This window comes from Leuciscus leuciscus, assembly GCF_965113295.1.
Source record: "Leuciscus leuciscus genome assembly, chromosome: 7".
Lineage (NCBI taxonomy): Eukaryota > Metazoa > Chordata > Actinopteri > Cypriniformes > Leuciscidae > Leuciscus > Leuciscus leuciscus.
In genome coordinates this window covers 14,295,318-14,320,916 of record NC_138731.1, presented here as the reverse complement: position 1 = coordinate 14,320,916, position 25,599 = coordinate 14,295,318, and the positions used below count along the sequence as shown (strand labels likewise).

Genomic DNA, 25,599 nt, shown 5'->3' with positions numbered 1-25,599 from the left:
CGGTGAGATCCAGAAGTGAGGGGTTACATAATGCTTGTGAGAATGCTTGTGCATAATGCAATGTGAGATCCAGAAACGACGGATCACGGCACAGCGATGAAGCAAGACACACTGTGAGATCCAGAAACGACGGATCGCGGCACAGCGATGGATCTCACCGTGTGTCTTGCTTCATCGCTGTGCCGTGATCCGTCGTTTCTGGATCTCACATTGCATTATGCACAAGCATTCTCACAAGCATTATGTAACCCCTCACTTCTGGATCTCACCGTGTGTCTTGCTTCATTGCTGTGCCGCGATCCATAGTTTCTGGATCTCACCGTGTGTCTTGCTTCATTGCTGTGCCGCGATCCATCGTTTCTGGATCTCACCGTGTGTCTTGCTTCATCGCTGTGCCGCGACCCCTCACTTCTGGATCTCACCATGTGTCTTGCTTCATCGCTGTGCCGCGACCCCCCACTTCTGGATCTCACCGTGTGTCTTGCTTCATCGCTGTGCCGTGATCCGTCATTTCTGGATCTCACAGTGTGTCTTGCTTCATCGTAATGAAGACATCTTAATACGTCCTCTGTTTGTTAGAAGACTAAATACGTCATCTGGCGTCAGTCTGCACCTTTAAGGTATCCAAATGGGACGTCCACAATGACCACATTTGGAGTACAATTAGCCCTTACACAGAGATCCGATGGATGTTAATACAGGATGTTTGTTGGACAACTAAATAAGACGTCATTTGGCGTCACAGTCTGCACCTTTAAGGTACCAAACTTGGGAAGTCCTCAGATACCCCTTTTCCACCAAGGCAGTGCTGGTGCCGGTTCGGAGCCGGTGCCTACTCGCGAACCAGTTCTTTGTGTTTCGACAGCCAAATAACCGGTTCTCGGCCAGGAAATTTGGTTCCAAAGCAGCACCAACTCTTTGCTGGACTAGAACCGTTCTTTTACCACGTCATGCTTACGTCGGGGGCGGGGTTATTGTCAAACTTCTTCTCGAACGTAACCTCCGTCTATAGTAATCCAGACGAGCAGCACAAATGTGTTCAAAACGTCTTCTTCTGAACCCCAATATAGGATCGCAAAGCCAGGAGAAACATTTGCAGAAAGACGATGTTGTTTCATTGTAATTGTTATGCTTGAAGTTGGCACAAACGTTTCTGGGAAAGCTAAAGCACCGTTCACACTACACGCGACAAAGCGACACGATACCATTCATTTCAATGGGGAGCGGGCGACTTCCGGCGACACGCGCGGTCGCGACCGTTGGCGACTGGATGGGGCGTGTCTGGCGACACGACAAAGTTGAGAAATGTTTAACTTTATGCAAATGAAGAGCGACTTTCGCGAGCGACAACCAATAGGAGTGGAGCCTGGAGCGCTCGTCATCATCCTTCTCCGCTCAGCCCCTCGAGTATTTTTTAAAATCTAAAATACTACTGTTATTGTGTCATGAAATGTAGTTATAAGAGTTTTTCAGTCGAGAATGTAGTTGTTTAAAGCTCAAATATGTGGTTTGTTTATACAGATAGTGCCTATTTTAAATTTTTATCTGATATTTTCGGAGTTGTGAGACCCAGGTACTCGTTCATTTAACTTACATGCTTTATGAGTCTAAATATTTAATATTTTCCCTCCAGAATGTTTGTTTTTAGCGGCAAGAAAACTGATTCGCTGTCTTTGGATGTTATTCATAAACATTACAAGGCACCCAGTAGTGGGAACGCCCACTAGCGACCTCATCGCCAGCCACCGGCGACATGCAGCGACAAAGTCGCTTGTAGTGTGAACGCAGCTTTAGACGTATGGCAACGTACACAGTGACGTAACGACGTCGTTCGCAGGGCTCTCTTGTCAGTGGAAAAACAAACAGGTTCTGAGAAGGTTCGCAAGTTGAACCAACTTGGAACCGGCACCAGTTCTGAACCAGTTCTTTTTTTGGTGGAAAAGGGGTAAATGACCACATTTGGAGTATATTTAGCCCAATACAGAGGTCCTCTGGTCGTTAGTACAGGACGATCATTAGACGACAAAAAAAGACGTCGTCTGGCGTTACAATCTGCACCCATAGGGGACCAAAATGAGACGTCCACAACGACCATATCTGGACTACATTTAGCCCTTAAACAGAAGTCCTGTGGAAGTCGATACACGAAATTCGGTAGACGGCGGAAAAATACGTTGATTGGCGTCACAGTCTGCACCCTCCTGATACCGACATAGGACGGACAAGCACACCGTTGAAACTACGTCATCTGGAGGTAACTTTGCGCAGGGGGATGCAACACTCACTTTTCACAATCCAATCTACATTTTTGTACTTGTTCAAGAAGCAGTTTCACTTGGAAATACACAATACGATAATAAAGTCAGTCATTTCATACCCACTTCAACAAGATGTGAAAAATGAAATCCTTGACAGTGTTCAGAGACAATTTGAACTTTATTGTAAAAAATCCTCACACGGGTTTTTAAAAATGTTTTTTGTTGTACAAAACCCCTGTGTGTAATTTGCTTTCAATATCCAAAAGTATTTCTCACAAAACCCCTAAAATATGAATAATCTGAATTGGCCAAAAGAGACACCTGGATTAATCCCCAAACAATTATGAGAAAAACAAAACAAAACAAAAAACAACAAATGCACATCTGCAGTACACATAGGGACCTTACACAAAACCTTTTCCTTAAACCACACATATTTAAAGACAAAAAAATTAAAAAATTATACTAATAAAAATAAAGAAATATCAATAGACAGAGGAGAAAGTTGTGATGGAGAATATGTGAGTGATATTCAGGAGCATCTCACTGAGCGTAGTAGTGTGTGAACTGCCATTTTTGAAAAGTATTGATGGGATCACAGTTCTTAAGGTAGATGCCAGCTTTAACTCCAGCTTCCAGACAGATGGGTTGGGAATGACTCTCTATCATCACATGCTCCGTCTAAACAGATATAGAAGGTAGACTTTGGTCAAAACATTATTACACACTTGAACTAATCACACTTAAATCTTGAGCTAGGTACCCAAGAGTACATACAACTAGAGATGCACCGATCTGATACTCAGTATCTGTATCGGTCCGATACAGATCTTTTTTGCCAGATCGGGTAACAGTCAGACAAGACTGATCCAGTCAAGCTCAAACAAAAGGACAAAAAAGCACCACAAAAGGTTTAGTGAATTATATTCCAGGTGTTCTGAAGCCATTAAATTGCTTTATTTGAGGAACAGATAAATTGAAGTTCACAGAAACGGTTTCATTTGCAGCAGCTGTCAAATGTCATTCTCCATTCAGCATCTTCAAACAGTGTCACATACATTTACTACAGTCAGCACAGTAAATCTCTCTCCAAGATGTTCCAATGTTCCAATTATTATGCATAATCTGAACATAAAGGTCAGGGCTTTTGTTTAAAATGAGTTTATTGGTGATTCTGAATGGTGTGGTGCTCACTATCAGATGAAAAGACTGAATAAAACTCGTCATTCACAGTAATTGGAATATAAAACTCAATGAAAAAGTTTCAGTAAACAGTTGGACAGATACTCTCAGTGTTGCACACACACAATATTACATATACCTGGGACTCCATGTGCTTTAAGCATATCATCATATTCATAAGTGCTTTAGTGCCAATCTGTATTGGAGCCTTTCATAATATGATAGTTTTGCTCAATAAAAGATAATTAATATATATATATATATATATATGCTATTTATTTGTTCTATCATAAAATAAAATAAATAAAAAAGATTGTTGAATTTAAGAATGTATTAATGCTGTCTCAATTTGACTACTTATATTACACCCTCAAATTCTGTACTGATTTTGAGAAGAAAAAGTACATACTTTTGAGTTTGTAGCAGATTAGTAGGCAAGCTTTGGGACATACTAATTCATCATAATTGCATCTTTAGCGGACCACTCTGTCGCTCAGTTACATAGATCCCGTCACCGTTTAAACTACCCTGTCAATCATCGTGTCACAGTTAAAATCCTTCACATTCAAGTTAATGTCCTACTGTATCGGACAGAAATGTATTAGCATGTTGATCTTTAATGCGGAGATCTCTCCTTATGTGTTTTTGCATAATGATGCATTTAAAAGTTAATGACCAAACTTATCTTTATAAAAGTTCACAATTAATTTTTTATGTAACTTATTTCCTGTACTAACTAGAGCACTGCTTTTGTACTTTTGGCTGAACTGTTTACTTGTTTATTTCCTATTGTAAAAACGTCCTATACTTTTATAATGGCTATTGTTCATTTAAATATTATTTGTTCAACAAATACTATTTTATTTTATATAAATGATATGCCGTATTTGATATTGAGAAATGGTCCGTTAGTGATTGTGATTTCGACTTCAGTGAAAGTTACAATATTATGCCATTAGATGGCGGCAAAGACAGTCTTAATGATTGGTCAGTCAAACTGTATTAATGATACAGTTTGAAAGAGTTTGAGCACTACTGGGGCATAGGCCCCCCAACAATTCTCCAAAAGTACTAAATTTACTAAGGGGGTCTGAGGGTCATGTTTTTAACAAACATTAATGTAAGTATGTGCTGCAGATAATTTAGTTTGATTTTACAGTTTAGGGCTTTGCTTAAATCACCTGTAAACATTATTTTAGGTATCAGAAGTGGATACAGTTTGGTTGATGGCAGTTAAAATTACCTTTGGAACTCTGTTTTACCATGGTAATTTTTAAGTCCTTAACTGTAACCCCCTTTTTGAGAATAGACGTGAAAATGCACTTTCTAAACTTAAATGGTTGTTATTCAACAATGCTTTGGAATATAGACCTAAGTTTGGTCTTGTAAGTTAGTTATCTAAGTTATAAGACACTCAGCAGACTATTGAGCACTTCAAAAAATGAAAGAATGAAAAAAGTTTTGGAAGTTTAAATTTACATCATTTATATAAAATATATATTTTACAAAATAATTTTTACTATAAAATTACTATAAAATCAAAGCCATATGTCTATATCATCAAATTTGAAGTTGATTTCACAAAAATTGAAGTTCCTATGAGATTTTGTTTAGGCGCTGTACCAAAATTATCCACCGGGTGTCACCAACATTCCATTGACATTTTTTTGATGAACCCATCAAAAAAAATGTGGTTATTTTTTTAATGTAATTATTCTGTAACAAATTGATCAATTTCTATCCAAATTTCACTTCTATCACAAAACAGACACCAAACATGGAAACTTGAGACTCAGACATTTCCAGCTATATCTTTTGTCAAGATTAGAAAAGGTTTTGATTATAAAGTAGCTAAAATACATTTTGTAATAGCTGGACTGAGTGGCAGAAGAGCTGCTGCATGACTGGATTTTTTGCCTGATTTTGACGTCGGGGAAAAACATGAAGCAAATTTGCCTGTGAATGCTTTATATAAATAAAATATTGGTAGGTCTAAATCCCGGTGATCACTTATATCAGCCCTAAACCTTGTATAGTTTTTGTCAGTGTTTATTTAAAAACATCCAATTATGCAGAATATACGATGGTAAATATTTAATTGAGGAATTGTCAATACAATATATAACAATACAATATATAGAGTATGATTTTACCCCAAAATTCAACATATTGACACAATATGATAACTGTAAATCCACTGCCTGGAGTCCAGTTGTTTCTATGAATTGCAACGATCTATTTGCTTCTCTGTTCTGTAGCTTTCAGGCAGTCTGTACAAATATACCTCAGGTTTCTTGTCAAATCTATTTGTACAGTCAATCTCAAAGCTCTTTCCCGTTTTAGATGTGTTTTGTGTGTTTTTCGCGGCATTCACGCTGAAAACAAATGCTCAGTCTTTTTGCCACTCAGTGTGATTAGGTGGCGTCACGCTCATACCCACTGTATGAAACCTGACACTGCCTGATATGGATGAGAAGGTTAAAATAAAAAAAACCTTTCTTTTATTTTAAGGGTAATGTTTTCATTAGATATGCTTAACATGTTGATGCAGCTTCAGAGCATGCTCCTGTCATTCAATGGCTTTTAATATATCAAATAAGAGTATAAAGGTTTTGTAATCATTATCAAATTACTTATTGATGATACTTGCTCAGGTGGTTGCTGGGTTCGCATCTCTTTCAGCTTGCATCGTTATATCTATTGTTCACGAGAACGCATAGCATATGCATTTCTAGTAGGGTTGTCAAAAGTACCGGTGCTTCGGTACTGACATTTTTTAAATGTGACGATACCACGTACCGCATACCGGGTATATTCGGTACCCACTAATAGGCAGCTGCTTTCAGTCGCTTCCGTGTTTATCTAAGCGCGGGGCTCCAGACTAACTTTTTTACTAGGAGCACTGTAGCCAATGTATACCACGATATATACTAGTTTCTTTGAATATAAAACTGCAAAAATACTATTTAAAGGTCCCATATTGTCAAAAATGAAATTAGCTCTGTAGTGAGCTTTCACACTTATGTCCACTCACAGACATAATTTTCCTCGATTCGAGACGTAAAATAACATCCTTGTTTATACCCTTGTTTCAGTTCCTTTCAATATAAAAGTCTTTGTATGGAAGTAAAATAATGACAAATGTTTTTGAAACAAAAAAGCTTGTTGAATTGCACTACTTGAAAAAATATGCATTGCATTAACCCTGCTTGCATTGTATTTTTAGGGCTTGCATTTTTATGGGCTGAAATTCAACATGGTTCTATATTTAAGCTGTGAATATATTTCAATTCAAAACATTTCACACACGTTTTCATTATTAAAAATTAAATAATCCATATTCACCTTTCAGATTTCACTTCCAAAATATTCATTTGGTTTAAAAAATACAACCTATAATATTCGACAGGCAATTTTCGGTCCATTTTATTTCGCTTTACAAATTCGGTGGTTCAAATTCGACAGAAAATTCAACATTTGACATCCGGAAACGGCAGGAATCCGTAGATTGCCGATTGATAATCTCCATAGCTGCTAGTCGACATCACCAGCAGGAGGTGCAAGCGGCTGTTGACAAAGACTAGAGCAATGGGTGAGAGAGTCATTCATTCATGAAAATGGATTTACAGAAATGGAGCAAGTGGTAAGTATTTGTGATGATTATCATGACCAGTTTATATACGGAAAAGCTGATAAAGACACAAAAGCTGTGTTTACATTTAAGTGTTCACAGTTAGTTTTGCACATGTAAGCAGCTTTCTCTACCGTGAACGAGGTTATAATGTCCTGATGCTGATGCTAAAACGTTAAATCTGAGGTAGTAGACATATATTCCTCTTGGTTATTTAGTTTTCTTAACTTTATATTGCGGCACTGTGCTGCAAAACTGGGGATACCCTCAATACCTCATTCTCCAGGATTCCCTTGCGGTCAGGACTCTTAACGCTTAATGGACTAATACAGTGATGTAAAAGACCAAACTCGCACCTTATTGGGGATATAGGCTATGGGCCTTATTTTAACGATCTGAAACGCAAGTGTCAAGCGCAAAGCGCAGGTAACTTTGTGTGGGCGGGTCTTGGGCGCTGTTGCTATTTTCTCGGCGGGATAAATGACTCTTGCGCCTGGCGCAAATCTAAAAGGGGTTGGTCTGAAGTAGCTTCATTATTCATAGGTGTAGTTTGGGCATAACGTGAAATAAACCAATCAGGGCGTCATCTCACATTCCCTTTAAGAGCAGGCGCGCTTGTTCTAAAGCGGATTCCTATTATAACGGCGGATTTGCCAGGCGCGCGCCAGGAGCGGTTCACAGCCGAGGAGACCGACGTTCTCGTCAGGGCCGTAAAACACAGAGAAGTGACGTTGGGGATGGAGAAACACACCCAAATTAACTTCGGTTTAATTTGGGTAAATGTGTAAGCTAGATGTATGCTTTTATAATAAACTATCTATCTATCTATCTATCTATCTATCTATCTATCTATCTATCTATCTATCTATCTATCGTAATAATGTATGATTTGCAAAAATGAAAACTGCTGCTTCTGTGTAGATGAGAGAATCAAAGTGTATGTGTGTTGTGCACACGCTACATTGATTATGGCCAAGCATGCGCTCTTAAAATAGCATATGAATAACATGCGCAACGCACCACTGACTTTAAACAATTTTTTTTCGGTCAGTGGCGGAATTGTTTTCTAAACGTACAAAATAGCATGAGGGAACCTTTGCGCCGGAACATGCCTCCTCTTTGCGCTGAACCGCCCCTGGGAGCGCAAGTGTATTTCTTAGTTAACCGACGTGCGTCTGTGGAGGGAAAAGCGCTCTTTGCGCGGGTGCAAAATAGGAATGATACATGCGTCGGTGTACAAAGTCAATTGCGCTGGGTGCAAGATAGGGCCCTATATTAGATATAGGAACAGGCTAGCGTATTCAGAATATGAACGTAACGCACAAAGTTTCATGCTAAGCGATTCCCAGTGAAATACTGGCATGAAGTTGGCATGACACTGCATATTCGATATTCGCACATTAAGGAACCGTCTCTAAAGTTACATACGACATTGGTACACACGTTTCTAACTTCAATAGCATTTGAAGAGAATGACTTAGTCATAAAACCAACTGTAAAGTGTTCATGTAGGTGCCAGGCATGCAGCCGCTTGCACCTCCTGCTGGTGATGTCGACTAACAGCTATGGAGATTATCAACCGGCAATCTACTGATATTCCTGCCTTTCCCGGATGTCAAATGTTGAATTTTCTGTCGAATTTGAACCACTGAATTTGTGGAAGCGAATTTGTACAGCGAAATAAAATGGACCGAAAATTACCAGTCGAATAATATAGTTGGGCTGCACTATATATCGAAAATATCCCAAATGTATATATCGCGATATGCATATCGCAAAGGCTTGCAATAACTGGGGTCAAGAACTAAAGACAAGAGAAAATCACTCACTGATCTTGGCTGAATAACTTTTGTAGCTTTAATAAGAGTCAATAGCCTATATATGTAATTCATACAGTGAAAACTAAGCAATGTCTATTTTTACATTTGATTATTCAGTTTCTGTTGTTAAATAGGATAACCTGAAACCCTAAACCCTGTGGTTAACACTGATGTTAAAATAACACTTCTTATGCTACAGTAAAACACTGCTGTTCACTTTCAGAAGTTGAAGGGAGGTTTTCTTGTCACAAAAAGAATGTGAAACACGCATGTAAGATTACATAATTTTAAATATATTTTAAAGATAGTTTCTTTTACACACTTTAAGCATTATCGTATCGCATATCGCATTTTTCTTCAATATCGTGCAGCCCTATATTATAGGTTGGATTTTTAAACAGAATGTACATTTTGGAAGTGAAATCTGAAAGGTGAATATGGATTATTGAATTTTTTATAATGACAACGTGTGTGAAATGTTTTGAATTGAAATATTCACAGCTTAAATATACAACCATGTTGAATTTCAGCCCATAAAAATGCAAGCCCTAAAAATACAATGCACAATTTAAAATGCAAGCAGGGTTAATGCAATGCATATTTTTTCAAGTAGTGCAATTCAACAAGCTTTTTTGTTTCAAAAACATTTGTCCTTTTTTTACTTCCATACAAAGACTTTTATATTGAAAGGAACTGAAACAAGGACGTTATTTTACATCTCGAATCGAGGGAAATTATGTCTGTGAGTGGACATAAGTGTGAAAGCTCACTACAAAGCTACTAGAGGTCAAACTTAAATCAAAGAAAGTGCTGGAGCAACGTTCTCACTGCTGAGCCTCAACTTAAGAGAACCGTGTCAATATCACCACAGTGATATTTCTCAAGCTGAGAGATAAGCAGCTGTATTTTTATGAGGAAATATCACATATTGTGTTTAAAAATTGCATATTACACATAGGATTAGAAATATTTTGTTGCTGTTCATGGTCAGTGACTATTTTTTCCAGCGGAAGGAAAGCATTTAGTGGTTTTACTTCATGAAAGAAGCATTACATATTTTTGGCTTTAATATTTGTATTGTGTGGTTTTATAAAAGCAGTAAGATACTCGAAGCTAGTGCTGTATGGTGAAAAAGTCACAGCTGAAGGGTATCAATGATGCTATACCTAGAGATTACATTTTGCCCAGGACTTACCAAAACTTTACCAGACTTGTGCATCCAGCGGAGATGTGGCTTAGTGTTATCACATGGTTCCATGATAATCTGTGTTTCCTGAGGAGCCAAGCAGGAAGTGTTCTGTCGAAGCATCCTTAACCAGGTGTAGCTAAATTGTTGACTCTGTGAGGTATGAGAAAGCAGAACAGTGAAAGATTGTGAAACAGTGAACAGATGAAAGATTATACAGCAGAATAGAATATCCATGTGAATAATACATCTGAATTGGATTTACCTTATTTGTGAGATCACATTTATCAAATGAAAATATGCCATTTTGAAATACCAAACATTTTCTGGCTCCAACATTAAAAATCTGAAAAAACAGACAAACTGAACTAACAAACAATGCAAGAAAAATGTCTCTAAGATTAGTTACAGAAGAATTAGGCAAATCAAATAATATATCTTCTATAACAAATGTCCTCTAAAGTTTATATATTTTCTACCTACCACTCCTTCAGCTTTGACCAGAGGGGCATCCAGGTCTGGGTACACATTCTCCAAGTACCATTTAAAGCTTTTACACTTGAGTTTTTCTCTCAGCTGAATCTGTTCTGTCAGATTTCCTATATCAGTCACACTTTTGTCCAGTAGGTGGTGGTAGCCATGACCATAAAATAGCTCTTTATATTCATCCAGCCACACCTCAACAACCCTGGCCAAGTTTCTCTCGACTGTCTTCACACGGTCTTTAGGGAACTTGTAAGGATTATCGCCACGGAAGATGTGTCCGACACGTGAGCAGGGGATGATTTCAATCTCGCCGCCACACATCCAGATCTACAGCACAAGTAACACATTACCTGCTACCACTGAACAATCTATACAATTATTTAAGTATAGCTCAATAAAAGTTTAAAAGGTCTCTGGTCTCAGCTAATGCACCTTTGCTAATTTACCTTGAAAGAGATTTCCATGTTTTCACCACCCCAGACATCCAGGCCTGGGTCGTATGCCCCCAGCTCATAGAAATAGCTCTTATCTATGGAGAAAAGACCCCCTGCCATAACAGGACACCTGTGCAAGAATAAAAACACAATTAGAACCCCAATTAGAACTGAAAGTACACACACATAAACGTCTAGGTTACTATTGTAAACCCCATTCCCTGAAGGAAGGAACAGAGACATTACGTCAGAACTGAACTGACGAATTAGGAACTCGCTTCAGAGCCCAACAACCTTCGAGTGTAAACTAAACGAGCCAGTGCACATTGGCGTGCAAGATTTGCATTGTGAACTCTGCCCCGCAGAGCGGGTATATAAGAAAGCGCATGTGCAATGCACATTCAGGTTTGCGCTGAGGAGCAGAGCCGGTGACCCGGTCGCTCAGCGGTGGTGCAGCAATTGTGGCGACAGGACATAACATATATAGTAACCTAGACATTCCCTATAAGTCAGTCACTTTCAGTGTTGTGCAAGTTACTTCCAAACTGTAATACATTATGCATTACTTGTTACTGTTATTTAAAAGTAATTATTTACCTTACAATATTACAGTCTCAGAATTGTAATGCGTTACATTACTCCTGTATTACTTTTGAGTTACTTTCACCAAAATAACTACAGAAGTAGAACTTAACATTCTAAAATGACTAGGGCTGTAAAGATATGGGATATGAAACCGAAATCGCGACACTCAGATCCACGAACCTGTGTCGCAGTGTGAGAAGGCAGAATCGCAACACGCCCCTTCCAACCCCCAGAGTTATCCTTCCCGTCCAGATCCAATGCTACCACATCTTTAAATTACTATTAGTATTATTTTAAGTTAACATTATAAAATACGTAGACCTACACCACAAAACTAGTTGAGGATAAATTCTTTACAATTGGGCAATTCCAGCGTTATGGACGTGACATTTGCAGTAAAAACTTGAAATATAAATTCTCAGAAAATGCATTTAATACCAATATATTGAAACATCTGTTTATATATCCATAGGCTACTCCCTTAATAAAGGAGTCCTCCAGACATTAGAAAAATATCAGTCTACACATAATGTACACTGGAAATAGACATGCATGCATGCGTGACACAAAAAATCTTTAACTTTTAGGTAGCAAAATATTTTTTAGTAATTCTGTGAATTACACTAAGCAAACCAAAAGTAATACTAGCCTACCCACCGGATGAGGAATGGTTGGCTCTCCACAGAACATAATATATTCATTTTATTTTATTTTTCGGGTTCGCATTTATGAGGAAAAAACAATGTTACGGACGTGTCAGTTCTCAGTTACCTACATGACCGCTCTGAAAGCGGCACTAAAAGACTGCTTTAAAACTTTCACAGAGACCTCAAACAGAAAGCACAAAGCCTTTCTTTAAAGTGAATTTCGTTTTGTATTAATTGTATCTTAATTTTAATCAATGTTTCATCAACAAATTGCCTGGATTTAATAAATAAGAAGTAAATATAGTAGACAAGAGATAATCAGGACACGGAGGCGCCGGCGCGTGAACTGGAGCTCGTCTCATAAATGAACCGAAACTCAGCGCCTACTTGCCTCACAGACATGTCTACTTTTAAACAGAACAATTGAAAACGAAAGAAAACAGACTGCTCTCTGCTTATGTAATCCGTATGAAATGTGCATTTCTCTCTGGCGCGTTCACTACTGCGAAGATCGTGAGTCAGCATCGTCAACTTCATCTTTGCAGCCGACACTGAAATAGAAAACACTTGTTTATTAATAAACAATTAAAATGTCTCCTTGCTATATTTGACATATTTATAATCATAACTTTTGCCGGTTCTTTGTGACAGCTTTTAGGTGATTTTATTGGCAGCGCCACCCTTACATTTTTCATGAACGCGTCACCACCGCATCAAAAACATGATTGCGTGATGAAAACATGATGAAAAACACCACCTAACTGGTTAGAAAGAAAACACAGAAAAAACAGAGTTATGGGCATACGTCCATCTCGCGAATGTACATTCTTCTTCTACCATATTCTCCCATTAGTCGCTTACTGGCCAGCGCGAGCACAGAGACCGAAATCATGCCTTGCGGCACTCCTGTAAAACCTGCCCTAAACACGCCTTTACTGGACTATGTCACACAATACAAAGGTACACCAGCAAGAGGGAGATGAATGAAATAAATCACCATACAAATATATCAGAAGCTGTCATTTAGTTTTTATTTACAAACTTGGACCACACGCAGCTATTGACTGACCACGAACAGATAATAACTTAATAACTGCATTTTTCATTCGTTAATGTCTCGCGGTCTTGCCTTTTTTTTTTAACAATTACATTTTGGGCTAAAAGTGTGTTGTAATGCAAGCGTTACTGAACATGTACCGAGTAAAATATTACTGAAAATTGATTAGTAATGCCTTACACTACTGCGTTACAGCAAAAAGTAATATGTTACTGTAATGCATTACTTTTGTAACGTGTTACTCCTAAGACTGGTCACGTTTGACATCGACTTCCTACGTCGACTGAACTTCCAGTGCTCCACGTAAGCCACCTTATCCCCCGCACCTACTGGGGCGGAAGATGGGACAGGGCTTTACGCAGAGAGGGTCAATCACTGCTGTTCCGTTCCTTCTAACCCATTCATGGAGATTATTGGATAACACTGGGAAAGCGTGTCTTTTCCAAGCAGAAAAAAACGCTACGGAGACCACATCCTACCCGTAGGGAGGTGTCATGTGGGAATTACACATATGAAATTGACCATTAGGGCAGTGCTACATATGGACGATCTCAGCTTAGTTAGGCAGAAGTCAACACCGAACAGAGAGGGTAGAGTGGACTCTGCTCTGCGTCTGACTGCTGCAGGGTGCTGGATGAACTCCAACAGGGTTCACCAGCTGGGAAACTCACCTGAGGAGCAAGATAGGAACACATATCCGGTCCTTAGGAGGTGCGCAGCAAGTGTGACACAGAGCGGGGCCCTCCCCACTACTGGCTACTGGTGGCGAGTACACGGGAGGACACTGGCTCAACACAAAGCTTATAAAATCTGGCAAACAGATGTCTGCCAGCGAGGCACTGTGTGCTAACACCCATGAGGAAGCCACACTCCTGGTAGAGTGCGCTCTCAACCCAAGGGGTGCCTTGGACCTGGTACGCCAAGAAGATGACATCCACTATCCAGTGGGCCAACCTCTGCTTAGAGACAGCCTTTCCCTTCTGCTGACCTCCATAACAGACACAGAGCTGGTCTGAGGTCCCGAAGCTCTGCGTTCAGTCAATGTACAGGCACAAAGCGTGGACGGGACAGAGAAAAGCAAGGGCTGGGTCTGCTTCCTCCAGGGGAAGCGCTTGCTGGTTTACCCTCTGGTCCCTAGGGGTGGTGGGAACCTTGGGCACGTATCCAGACAGGGGGTCTCAGTATAATGTCAGAGTTGGCCTGTCCGAATTCCAGGCACGATTCGTCAACCGAAAATGCCTGCAGGTCCCTTACCCTCTTAACAGAAGACAGTGCAGTCAGTAGCGCTGTCTTCAACAACAAGATTTTAAGCTCTACTGACTGCAGTGGTTCGAAGGGCGCTCTCTGCAAGGCTGTTAGCACCAAGGAGAGGTCCCAAGAGGGTACAAGGTGAGGGCAAAGAGGATTTAACCTTCTCGTGCCCCTCAGGTACCTGATGATCAGGTCGTGCCTTCCCACAGATTTACCATTTACTGCATCGTGATGTGCAGCAACATACACTTTCAGGATGGAGGGAGACAGCCTTCGCTCCAACCCTTCCAGCAGGAAGTAAAGCACCGCCCTGATCGGGCATCTCCGGGGATTTTCTCAGTGAGAAGAGCACAACTCAACAAACAGGTTCCACTTCAAGGCGTAGGCATGCCTCGTAGAGGGTGCTCTCGCCAAACTGATGGTGTGTACCACCGCCGGGGGTCGATCACCTAAGTCCTCCGTGTTCCGTGCACAAACCACATGTGGAGGTTCCAGAGGTCTGGACGCGGATGCCATAGGGTGCCCCGGTCTCTGAGGTATTACCTCAGAGGAATGCGGCAGGAAGAGGCTGTCGCAAGGAGCATTAGTTCTGGGAACCAGGTCCAGTTGGGCTAGTAGGGTGCTACAAGTACAGCAAGACCTGTTCCTCGTCCTCCCTGACTTTGCACAGTGTCTGTGCAAGTAGGCTCACTGGGGGAGGGAGTACAACAACCGGCAATGGGACGTGTCCGGAGAGGCAAACAGGTGTACCTGTGCAGCTCCGAAGCATCTCAAGATCAGCTGGAACACCTGGGGATGGATTCTCTACTCTCTCTCGAGATCTTGTGAGAGCTCATCAGTTGCACGATTGAGCATGCCCGGAATATAAGTGGCACGAAGCAACCTCAGATGCTTCTGACTCCAGAGAAGAAGATGGCAACATGCAACGGAAGGTTAGACCAGTGGCTTTCAAACTTTTTTAAGAGCAACCCCTTTTTTTTCTTTTTAAATTGATGCAACCTACATAGGCTATAGGCTACAACCATTTACATGGAATCAAGTCAAGCCAAGCATAAAACCAGGAACACCCCAAACCTAAGGAGTATAATACAACAAGTATAACTGTTTTGGGCTTTGACTAAACATGTTTTTGTACGTGAAGCCCTGCAAGACCCATTTGTAAATAATATATGGATACGACATTTATGTCACATTCTCGCTCGTAACTTGATGACACATGCTCCAAATGTCAATGGTGATTGTAAACCATAATTTACAGCAGATTCTCACAATAAAAATGAGTCCAAAATCAATATAATCCATTGCGTCGATCACAAGATATTTACGACACAAAACACAGGCGCACATGTAGCAAATTTAGCAGCATACTTTTGCACAGTTTCTTTCATTTAGTTAATCTGTAAGTCAATTATATTTTGCATATTTATTCTTTTAATGTATAGACTGATTTTATGAAAACAAATTTAATTTTGAATTAAATTGTTAATGTAACTTACATTTCCTTAAATCATCCTGGTGACCCACCCGAGGTTCGCGACCCAGCATTTGAAAACCTGTGGCATAGACCTCATTGATAATTGATGTACGCAACGGCCGCGGTGCTGTCCGGAGGGACCAGTACGTGCTTGCCTTGTAGCAGCGATTTGAAGCTCGCACACCAATGTGCATTGGCTTGTTTAGTTTACACTCGAAGGTGATTGGTAGAGCCCGACCGATTTATCGGCCTGCCGATTTAATCGGCCGATATGAGCCTGTCGCAGATATATCTATATATGATTTTTTTTTTACAGAACATATCACGGAGATAAAATGCTTGTAAATTGTGCAATTATGTAGTTTGTCCAGCAGAGTGCTCTCCATTGTTTGCTACTGCGGCCCAGGTCACTGTAGTGACACCAGCCAACCCTTTCACTTCAGTAAGGAGGTCTCTTGTTCAGGCAGCAGCAGACAAGCAGTCAAGCGGTGTCTTAACGGTAAGTTGCCAACTAGTTAATAAACAATGACCCCATAAGTTTCCCTTTTCAATATAAGTCCAATATAATGTTAACCCCGTTCCTTAAAACTGCCATGTCACTCATGGCACACGGTCATCATCGGTTATCACATCGGTCACATCACAGTTGCTAAGTAACATTGCAGATTGAATGGTAAGTATCTTTCTGCAGTCCAGTAGACGACAGTGCTGAGGTGGCATGAGTCTGTTGAATGGTGATTTAATGCTACATAGTTAGTCACCCTAGTTGGTGAGGCGCAATGCTATAAAGTAAATAAACAATGTCCCCGTCTTTTACTCTCACAGCAAGCTTATCATACTCGTTTGCTACATTAGCTAGCTAGCCACGTTTCATACCTTGTCAGCAGAGTGGAAGCTAATGTGTGCACATCTTACACCGGACGCGAGCGGCGCAATGTGATGCGACAAAAGACAGTGTTGTATAATATCAAGAAAATGCAATTACCTGCCTCCTTGTTTATTATAGATGCCTTTTTGTTACACATATTTTAGCCAATGTATTGGATATAATGCATTGCATTCAATGTTGTTATTTATTTTGTTTGTAAAAGATGGCTTATATTGTTTTGGCATAGATGTACAGTAAATGGTTATGTGTGTATATGTGACTGTGCCAACCCATGTTGAGAGGAGCAGAAAAGTGCGATTATGTGTGTGCGCTAGAGGACTCATAGAACTTTAAATGAACTCAGCCATCTTAGTTGAGTTTACTGGAGTTCAAGGACATGAAGAGGTGGACCGCTTGCACCTGCCTGGAGAAGGATCTGGGAAACTTTGGAGGAGTGTCAACCTAACGCCTGTTGTAAACAACAGGAGTATAAAAGACTGATGAACTGACTGCCTCTGGGGATACTGATACGCCAGTGCCCCCGACGCCTAGAAGCCCAGAGCTGAGGACAAGAAACCCCAAGCAGAAGATAAGAAGCCCAGAGCTTACTACACCTTTGATTCAAAACGTGATTATTGTATTTTATACTTAAACGATGAAGTTTTATTTGCCTTTATATTTTTGTTTATTATAAAAAGAAAAGTAACCAATAAAAAGAAATTTAATTGATTACAAAATCTGCCTACTGAGACTTAGATTTATGATGCTGGAAGACTTTTAATGAGAACATACCACAGAGGAGTCTTCTGACCAAATTGTAAGTACCTTTTGAATGCTTATGGTTTAGGTCAGATTTGACTTTCTTTACCTTACCTGAGAATAATAAATAAATAGGTAAAAGGTGTTAAGAGTAAAGTACACACCGTAAAACAACAGTAGAGCCCATTATAATCTGTGACGTTGTCTACACTGGATGCGGCACGACGTGAGCGACAAATCTCCAACAGTAAACTGATGCCTCGTTCTATTTATGACGTACTGACACGAAGGACAAATGCTTTGCAACGGGCGCTTTGTCACGTCCAGTGTAGACAGCTTTTTAGCTGTTGCGATGCGAGCGACAACGGTCGCGTCCGGTGTAGACACAGGGTTAGCCATTCTGCCTATAATGCTACGTTACAACATCAAGCAATATTCCAATAATTTATATAATTATAATATACACATAAAGAATATTTGCCAATATATCGATATCAGACTTTTTTTACTCCGCAATATCGGTATTGGCCCCCAAAAATCCATATCGGTCGGGTTCTAGTGATTGGGCTCTCAGACGAGATTTGAATAATTCGTCAGTTCAGTTCTGACTTAAAGGACAATTCCGGTATTTAACACTTTAAGTCTATTTTGTAATATCAACGAGCAATGAGTCCTCCAACGGAAATCAATGGATTTTACAAAATGCCAAATAAAACACGACAGAAACTGTATTTCGCTACGCTACTTGTTTTGGAACATCAACGAACACCACTAACCACTCGGTGAGTTGCACAGTTTTGAAAACCAACGTTAAGGGTTGTTTTAAGGTCATGTTTGTGCATGGCCATTGACTTCCATTCTAAAGCGGTCATGGGCAATTCTAAAATAGTCAAAAAGTCGCGACAGGAACCATTGTCAAAATTTCTTTATCCACCACTCTTGTTCTTCCAAAACGAACTACAAAATAGACTGTTAAATCTAAAAAAAGTGTTAAATACCGGAATTGTCCTTTAACATCCAACGTGACTGACTAATAGGGAACTACTATGTCTAATATTCTTCATAGTTAATTTGTAAGAGTGTAGTATCTGCATGGACATTGAAAAAACAATTATACAATATGGTGTTTCATTTATGAAAGAATCAATGAGTTTGAATATTTTTTTTATGTGTACAACTTTCTTTTTTCATGAACTGAAATGAACTGGGGTCATCTAATTGTTGAACAAAATGAATGAATTGGGACACAAAACTGAATCTCTCCTGTGAATGAGGATCTGCTGACCAATTAAATATTAAGGATATGCTTTATGTAAATCACTTGTTCATAGTAAAGAGAGAAGGGCGCAGAGATATTATCTACATGTAAAAATGACGCAGTCGAAGCACCAATGACTCATGCAAACGATACGGCGATACATGGCCATGTACTTATGAGTCCCTTTAGGGAAGTATTATTCTATGTATTATATTAAAAGAGACAGAAAACATTGTATCTTCATGTAAAATTGGACAGGAACTCATTTAGTCATGTCTGGCAACATTTAATTTTTAACAAACTGATTATAGGCTTGTTTGACTTGAACCGGCGCTCTACAGACTGATTGGTGAATGACATCAAAGTACCACGAGAGTGAATAGAAAGTAGATGGCTCCTTATGCTTTTGAATTGCTCTCGCGGTACTTTGATGTCATACACCGATCGGTCTGTGCAGCGACTTGTCAAGTCGAACAAGCCTATATATATATCTATGAGACTTTAAAGGCTTTCTTATCCTTTGGCTCTATCTGGGGGACAACATTAGTATTAAGCCTTAATTCCCATTGACATACACTATCAGTCAAAATTTTTGATCGGTAAGATTTTGATGTTTTTAAAAGAAGTCTCTTCTGCTCACCAAGGCTGCATTTATTTGATAAAAAAATTATTAAAAAAACTTTAATATTGTGAAACATTATTTCAATTTAAAACAGCTGTTTTCTATGTGAATATACACTACCGTTCAAAAGTTTGGTGTCAGTAAGATTTTTTAAATGTTTTTAAAAGAAGTATCTTCCGCTCACCAAGGCTGCATTTATTTGATAAAAAAACAATAATAAAAAAAAAAACAGTAATATTGTGAAATATTATGACAATTTAAAATGACTGTTTTCTATTTTAATATATTTTAAACTGTAATTTATTCCTGTGATCAAAGCCAAATTATCAGCATAATTTCTCCAGTCTTCAGTGTCACATGATCCTTCAGAAATCATTCTAATGTGATGATTTGATGCTCAAGAAACATTTCTCATTATTATCAGTGTTGAAAACAGTTATTTACATTTTTATTTCAGGATTCTTTGATGAATAGAAAGTTCAAAAGAACAGCATTTATCTGAAATAGAAAGCTTTTGTAACATTAAACACTACCGTTCAAAAGTTTGGGGTCAGTAAGATTTTTTATTAATTAAATTGATCAAAAGTTACAGAAAAGACATTTATAATGTTACAAAAGATTATATTCCAAATTAATGCTGTTCTTTTGAACTTTCTATTCATCAAAGAATCCTGAAAAACAACATTGATAACAATAATGAATGTTTTTTGAGCATCAAATCAGCATATTAGAATGATTTCTGAAAGATCATATGACACTGAAGACTGGAGTAATGATGCTGAAAATTCAGCTTTGATCACAGGAATAAATTACATTTTAAAATATATTAATATATTTTAAATTGTCATAATATTTAACAATTTTACAGTTTTTGTTGTTGTATTTTTAATCAAATAAATGCAGCCTTGGTGAGTAGAAGATACTTCTTTTAAAAGCATTAAAAATCGTACCGATCAAAAACTTTTGACTGGTAGTGTATGACTTGATAGATTAGAAACTGCTGTTAGCCCCATCGTGCATTGTAAATTCATTAGAAATGTGTTGTTTACTCAGAATGTCCTGTTGCCCATGTATACCAAGATTTGTGAAGTTTAGATGGCCTATTTGTCATAGTTCAGATTTGACCAACGCCATTACACTGACGTTACCTGATGGGGTCTGAATCCTTGACCTGGTTCTTTCTAATATATTCTTCAGGTAGAGCACTCCAGCCAAACACCAGTGGCCATCTGAAAATGCCTCTTTGGAAGTTATCAACAAGCATGTAACTGAAACAAAACAAAAAAACAAATAAATGCATTTTAGTGCATGAATTTTAACATTTTAGTGAAGCAGTGAAGGACCTATACACTGGAAATAGCTCTTTAATCTCTTGAGGACAAGGACATGTACTATGTTATACCATGGTATTCTTTGAAGTGCCTTGTGCAAAAGGTGACCCTTACGGAACGAAAATATATTTCCCACATATGAATGATCAATATATTAAATAGTTTAACAGTATCTTTGAAAATATACAGAATAATATATTACAATTAATATATTACAATATATTGAATAATACATAAGGAATTGCCGCTTTTCATATATTTACTAATATATCATAACGTATGTAATTTTATATTCAGTAATACACTTCATAATATATAGATGTATATGTGATCAGACATGGTACTGCATGTATAATATATTGTATATATATTTACTCATGCAAAATAAACACACATATATAGAGAAATATATACACACATATATAGAGAAATATATAATGTAATATATTTCTTATACTTTTTTTAATTAGTTACACTATAAATGTTTCATATTTTCAAGCTAGTTAACAAGAGCACAAGCACACATGCATGTACTAAAGTATTTAGCCAAAAGACTATCATTGTGATGAGGAGTGCACAGCCATTACTTTTAAAATATAGTAATTATAGTCTTAATGATGATCGGCCAATCATCAACCGAACCACAGCCTCTACTCTTCAGCACAATGTTAACCCCAAAAACTCACAAATAGTACAAAAACTTTAAAATTCCAAAATAATAGAACACTAACAGATCTCCCCCTATATTAATATTGAGCAAAACACATTAAATAACACTCTCCTTTCAGAAGTCAGTCAGAAGCAAAGCATGCTGGGAACTAGAAATCTGTTGTAACTCATTCCGTGAATGTGTGTGTGTATATATATATATATATATATATATATATATATATATATATATATATATATATATATATATGTGTATATGTGTGTGTATGTGTGTGTATGTGTGTGTGTGTGTGTGTGTGTGTGTGTGTGTGTGTGTGTGTGTGTGTGTGTGTGTGTGTGTGTGTGAACATGCATTCACATTTATATGGGAACATGTATGTGCAATATATGTACACAATAAAGGATACAACTTTGTGAATATTACATGTAATGCTATTTTTGTCTTCATTTATAAATATTTTATATGCATTAATATATAGCCATACATGGTCAATGCATATATTGCAGTGTATTGAAAAATATAAGCACTAGTTTCCCTTATATGGAAACGTATTATGTAATATATCGCATTATATTTTTGCAGTATATTACTATAAAAAAATTTAAAAAAATCCGTAAGGGGAGCTCAACAGTTTTTAAATTGCAAGACTGAATATACTTCATTACCTCATGTCCTTATCGCTGATGACCTCAATAACAGGACAGACCACTTTTTTGCGGTCCAGGTAAACTCTATCTAACAGTGGCTCCAGCCACCCCACGTTACACTCAATATGAGAGTCCAGGAATGTCAACACTTCACCTGCAGACGAAACAACATCTGTTGAAACAATCATTACAGCCAAACACTAAAACAACATTCATTGTTTATAGCAGAGATACCAGCTGTCTGCTATGTATCCCAATTTCCAAACCAATTAAATTAAGCACAAATCCAAGGACAGTCCCTACGCATATTGCTACTGTATGGATTGAAGCTTTCTCAGTAAAATGAATTAAACTGAGTGCGAGTGTACAGTACCTGTAGCAGCACTGGCCCCTGCAATCCTGGCTCTGATGAGGCCTTGTCTCTCTTTCAGACGGATGATTTTTACTTTAGGGAACTGAGACATATAAACATCCAGCTGCTCCTTCAGGTAGTCTAGAACACAAACAAAATCCCTCATAGAGAAACAAAACCACAGAAAGGTGAAGACTAACATACCTTCAATTGCTTCTTTAATTAGAGGTATACTTTTCTGACTTCAATGACAATTTGAAAGCAAAAATGCTTAATTTTAAAGAACAGATTATAACATATATAAGTCTATAAGTCAGAGGCTTTTACTAACTTTTTCTTCAATGATTAAATCCATGCTTATATTTGTATTCCTGGACTTTTGATGTTTTGTCATAGATTAAGCATTGTTAAGTTAAACTTTTCAAGATTTAAAGTAGTCAAAAGAGTTCCTTATTGAAGAAGTAAACAGTTACTGTATAGATGACTGTGAAACATAAGCCTGTTTTGTATTATGTTTACCCTTGTATTTAGTGCTGATGACTTGTGAGTTTGAATCACCCAAAATGGACTTAAATGCTATGTGTGAGGTCTAAAGCTTTGAACTATTAGACATAAACCCTGTCATTGACCTCACCTCACATGATTCAAATAATTTCTTTAAAATGCAAGTAAATCACCACAGAATTGTCCCTCAGACCTTTGGTGCTGCAGTCGTCCACCAGAATGATCTCCTTCAGCAGGTGTGGAGGAGACCTGTTGAGCACACTGTGCACTGAGCGTAGCAGAGTTGACCACACCTCATCCACAAAGCAGAAGATCACGCTGGTGTTGGGCAAGTCATCATGAACAAGATTTTCTGAACATCTAAACAATACAGGAGGTGTTACACATACATCAGTGCTACATCTGCTTGCCATTGTATAAAATTTTCCATGACCTCCCCGAATACAACAAAATTATTCTATGGTTCAAACTCACGTTTGGGGTCTGGTGTCTGGAATGGCTCTATCTATTGGTATCTGTTCACTCAGGAATACATTAAAATATCCTTCACTCCAGCGTCTTCGACTCTCCAGTTCTTTATCTCTGGGAACACTTGCAGGCTGTCCAAACTGTCCCACGGCCTGCGGATCTCTGGGCAAGTCTGTCACATCTAGGGCTATAACCTTATGAAGCTCTCCTGACCTCCTCACTCGCACACCAGGAGAGTGTGCTATTTCTACTGGTTTTTTAGTAATATCTGGTTTAGTTTTGTTGAAAGTATTGGCATGTTTCTCTCTATTGTCAATAATATTTTTCGGTTTATCATTCTTTGTTGGTTTGAGAAAATCATTACTCAAGTTATTTTGTAAACCTGAATCTACATGTACTTTCTTATGTGACATCACTAGTGTGTCATTCGTATGATTTACTTTCTCCAAAGTGTTTTCTTTGAGCGCAGGAGAATGCATTTTCTCCTGGACAGCAGGCAGTACTTTAGTAAGTAAATGTGCTTTAACACCTAGATTTGCTTCTGTCTGTCCAACAGCAGCATTTATTTTGTTCATCTTTGCAGATTTACTGTTCACTTTGCCGTTAATTTCAGTTTTTGTCTCATTTGTTTTTGGAGGGATGCTAATAATTGTTCCATCTACAGGTGATTTCACAGTTAGATTCACTTTGCTTTGATTAATTACCTCCTTTTGTTCCACAAAAGACTTGTCAGCCATTAACATTGAATTCAAATGTTTATCGTTGTTTAGCAGAGCTTGGGGTTCTGTCCTAAACTTTGGCCACTTTCTGTAAACCTCATCAACTTTCTTTTCAAACCTTTTTTTGTTTTTAAAAAACTCCCTCTTTTCTACGTTTACTTTTTGCAGAGGATGTTTAAAGACATCCTCTACATTGCCTTTACTCCTTCCCTGTTTTAGTACAATCTCTCTATCTTTGAGATCCCGATTCACATCACTGAAGGATATCCTCAGTGCTGCGATATCAAAGAGGAGCCAGATTACAGATGCGATAAACACAAACGCTAGGACCCTCCCACTGCCTCTGAAATACTTCCTAAACCGCATTTTTGTGTGTGTGTGTTTTAATGTTCACACTCCGTGCAGTAGCCTACTGACTGACTCAACATTCTTAAACTGATGTGCCTAACTGAAATATTAACAAGTCGCAACTGAATTAGAAACAGAGAGATTATTTATGTTCTTTGTGGGCCAAAATGGAACAAAAGGAATGAGTTCAATTGGAACCAACGTTTTAACAACATAGCAGAGAAGCCGCAAAAGTTAGCAGAATTCAAATGAAACAACTCTGTCACTATAGTTACAGTCGTTATACAAACTATCGCGATAATAGAGACGGGATTTGATTGTGGTTTACCTGGGCATACAGACGATGTTAATTCCACTTGTGACTGGTGGTGTAAATAGACAATTTAAGAGTACCAAAACATGATGTTGTAAATGTTGTTATTGCCAAACACCAAGTGTGAGAACGTAGCCATAGAGGGGTACTACTTCACTAAACATCCCGAACTCAAATACGACTGCGTGGCAACATTTCTGCAGTATGACCTAAAACTCTGTTGTCCTGGAAAACTTCCGCAGTTTTGCATTCAAAGACATATTAGATCCACAATAAATCCATTTTAGATATTTCGTTTCAAAGAACGCTGAAATAGTCGCGTGAAACTTCCAATTGAGATCGTCATCGCAAAGTTTGTCATCACACACACACACACACGTGCTGCTCCGGTCTTCTCAAATGAATATTTTCTGACTCATTTCGATATTCTAAAGGTTCGTTTCGACAATTGTCTGGTGCCACTTCTAAGCGCGCACACACGTTCCACTGGGTTAAGGACATCCTCCTTTAAGCCCGTAGTTCCTGCACATCAGACCTGCCCTGTTTTACACGTAGGCTAAACACATTTTATGTGACTACGTGTCAATATACAACGATATTTTGGACACACTGACAAATGAAATCCTGTTCAGGGTGTGGTTCGAGTTAGACATAGGCCTATATTTGTAACTGTATTTTAGTCAATATACTCGTTTAAAACATACAAAAATTATATCACTACAGTTGGTT

General features: G+C 38.5%; 2 protein-coding genes across 2 annotated transcripts in view; one reads left to right on the top strand and one right to left on the bottom strand.

The window, feature by feature from the left end:
• Positions 1-2,635, top strand: part of LOC309503462 (uncharacterized protein) — a 118,037-nt gene extending 115,402 nt beyond the window's left edge. The window contains exon 2 of the mRNA XM_082176300.1: positions 777-2,635. The gene's annotated coding sequence lies outside the window, so the exon portion shown is untranslated. The remainder of the gene's footprint in view (positions 1-776) is intronic.
• galnt5 (polypeptide N-acetylgalactosaminyltransferase 5) lies at positions 2,418-25,389 on the bottom strand. Its single transcript, XM_082176114.1, has 10 exons — positions 23,497-25,389; positions 23,216-23,382; positions 22,540-22,659; positions 22,185-22,320; positions 20,667-20,786; positions 11,010-11,127; positions 10,561-10,890; positions 10,343-10,423; positions 10,087-10,230; positions 2,418-2,939 (listed from the first exon to the last, which is right to left on the bottom strand). Exons 1-10 carry the CDS (start codon positions 24,573-24,575, stop codon positions 2,802-2,804), a joined length of 2,433 nt encoding a protein of 810 aa, XP_082032240.1. The 5' UTR covers positions 24,576-25,389; the 3' UTR covers positions 2,418-2,801.
• Positions 25,390-25,599: the final 210 nt, after the last annotated feature.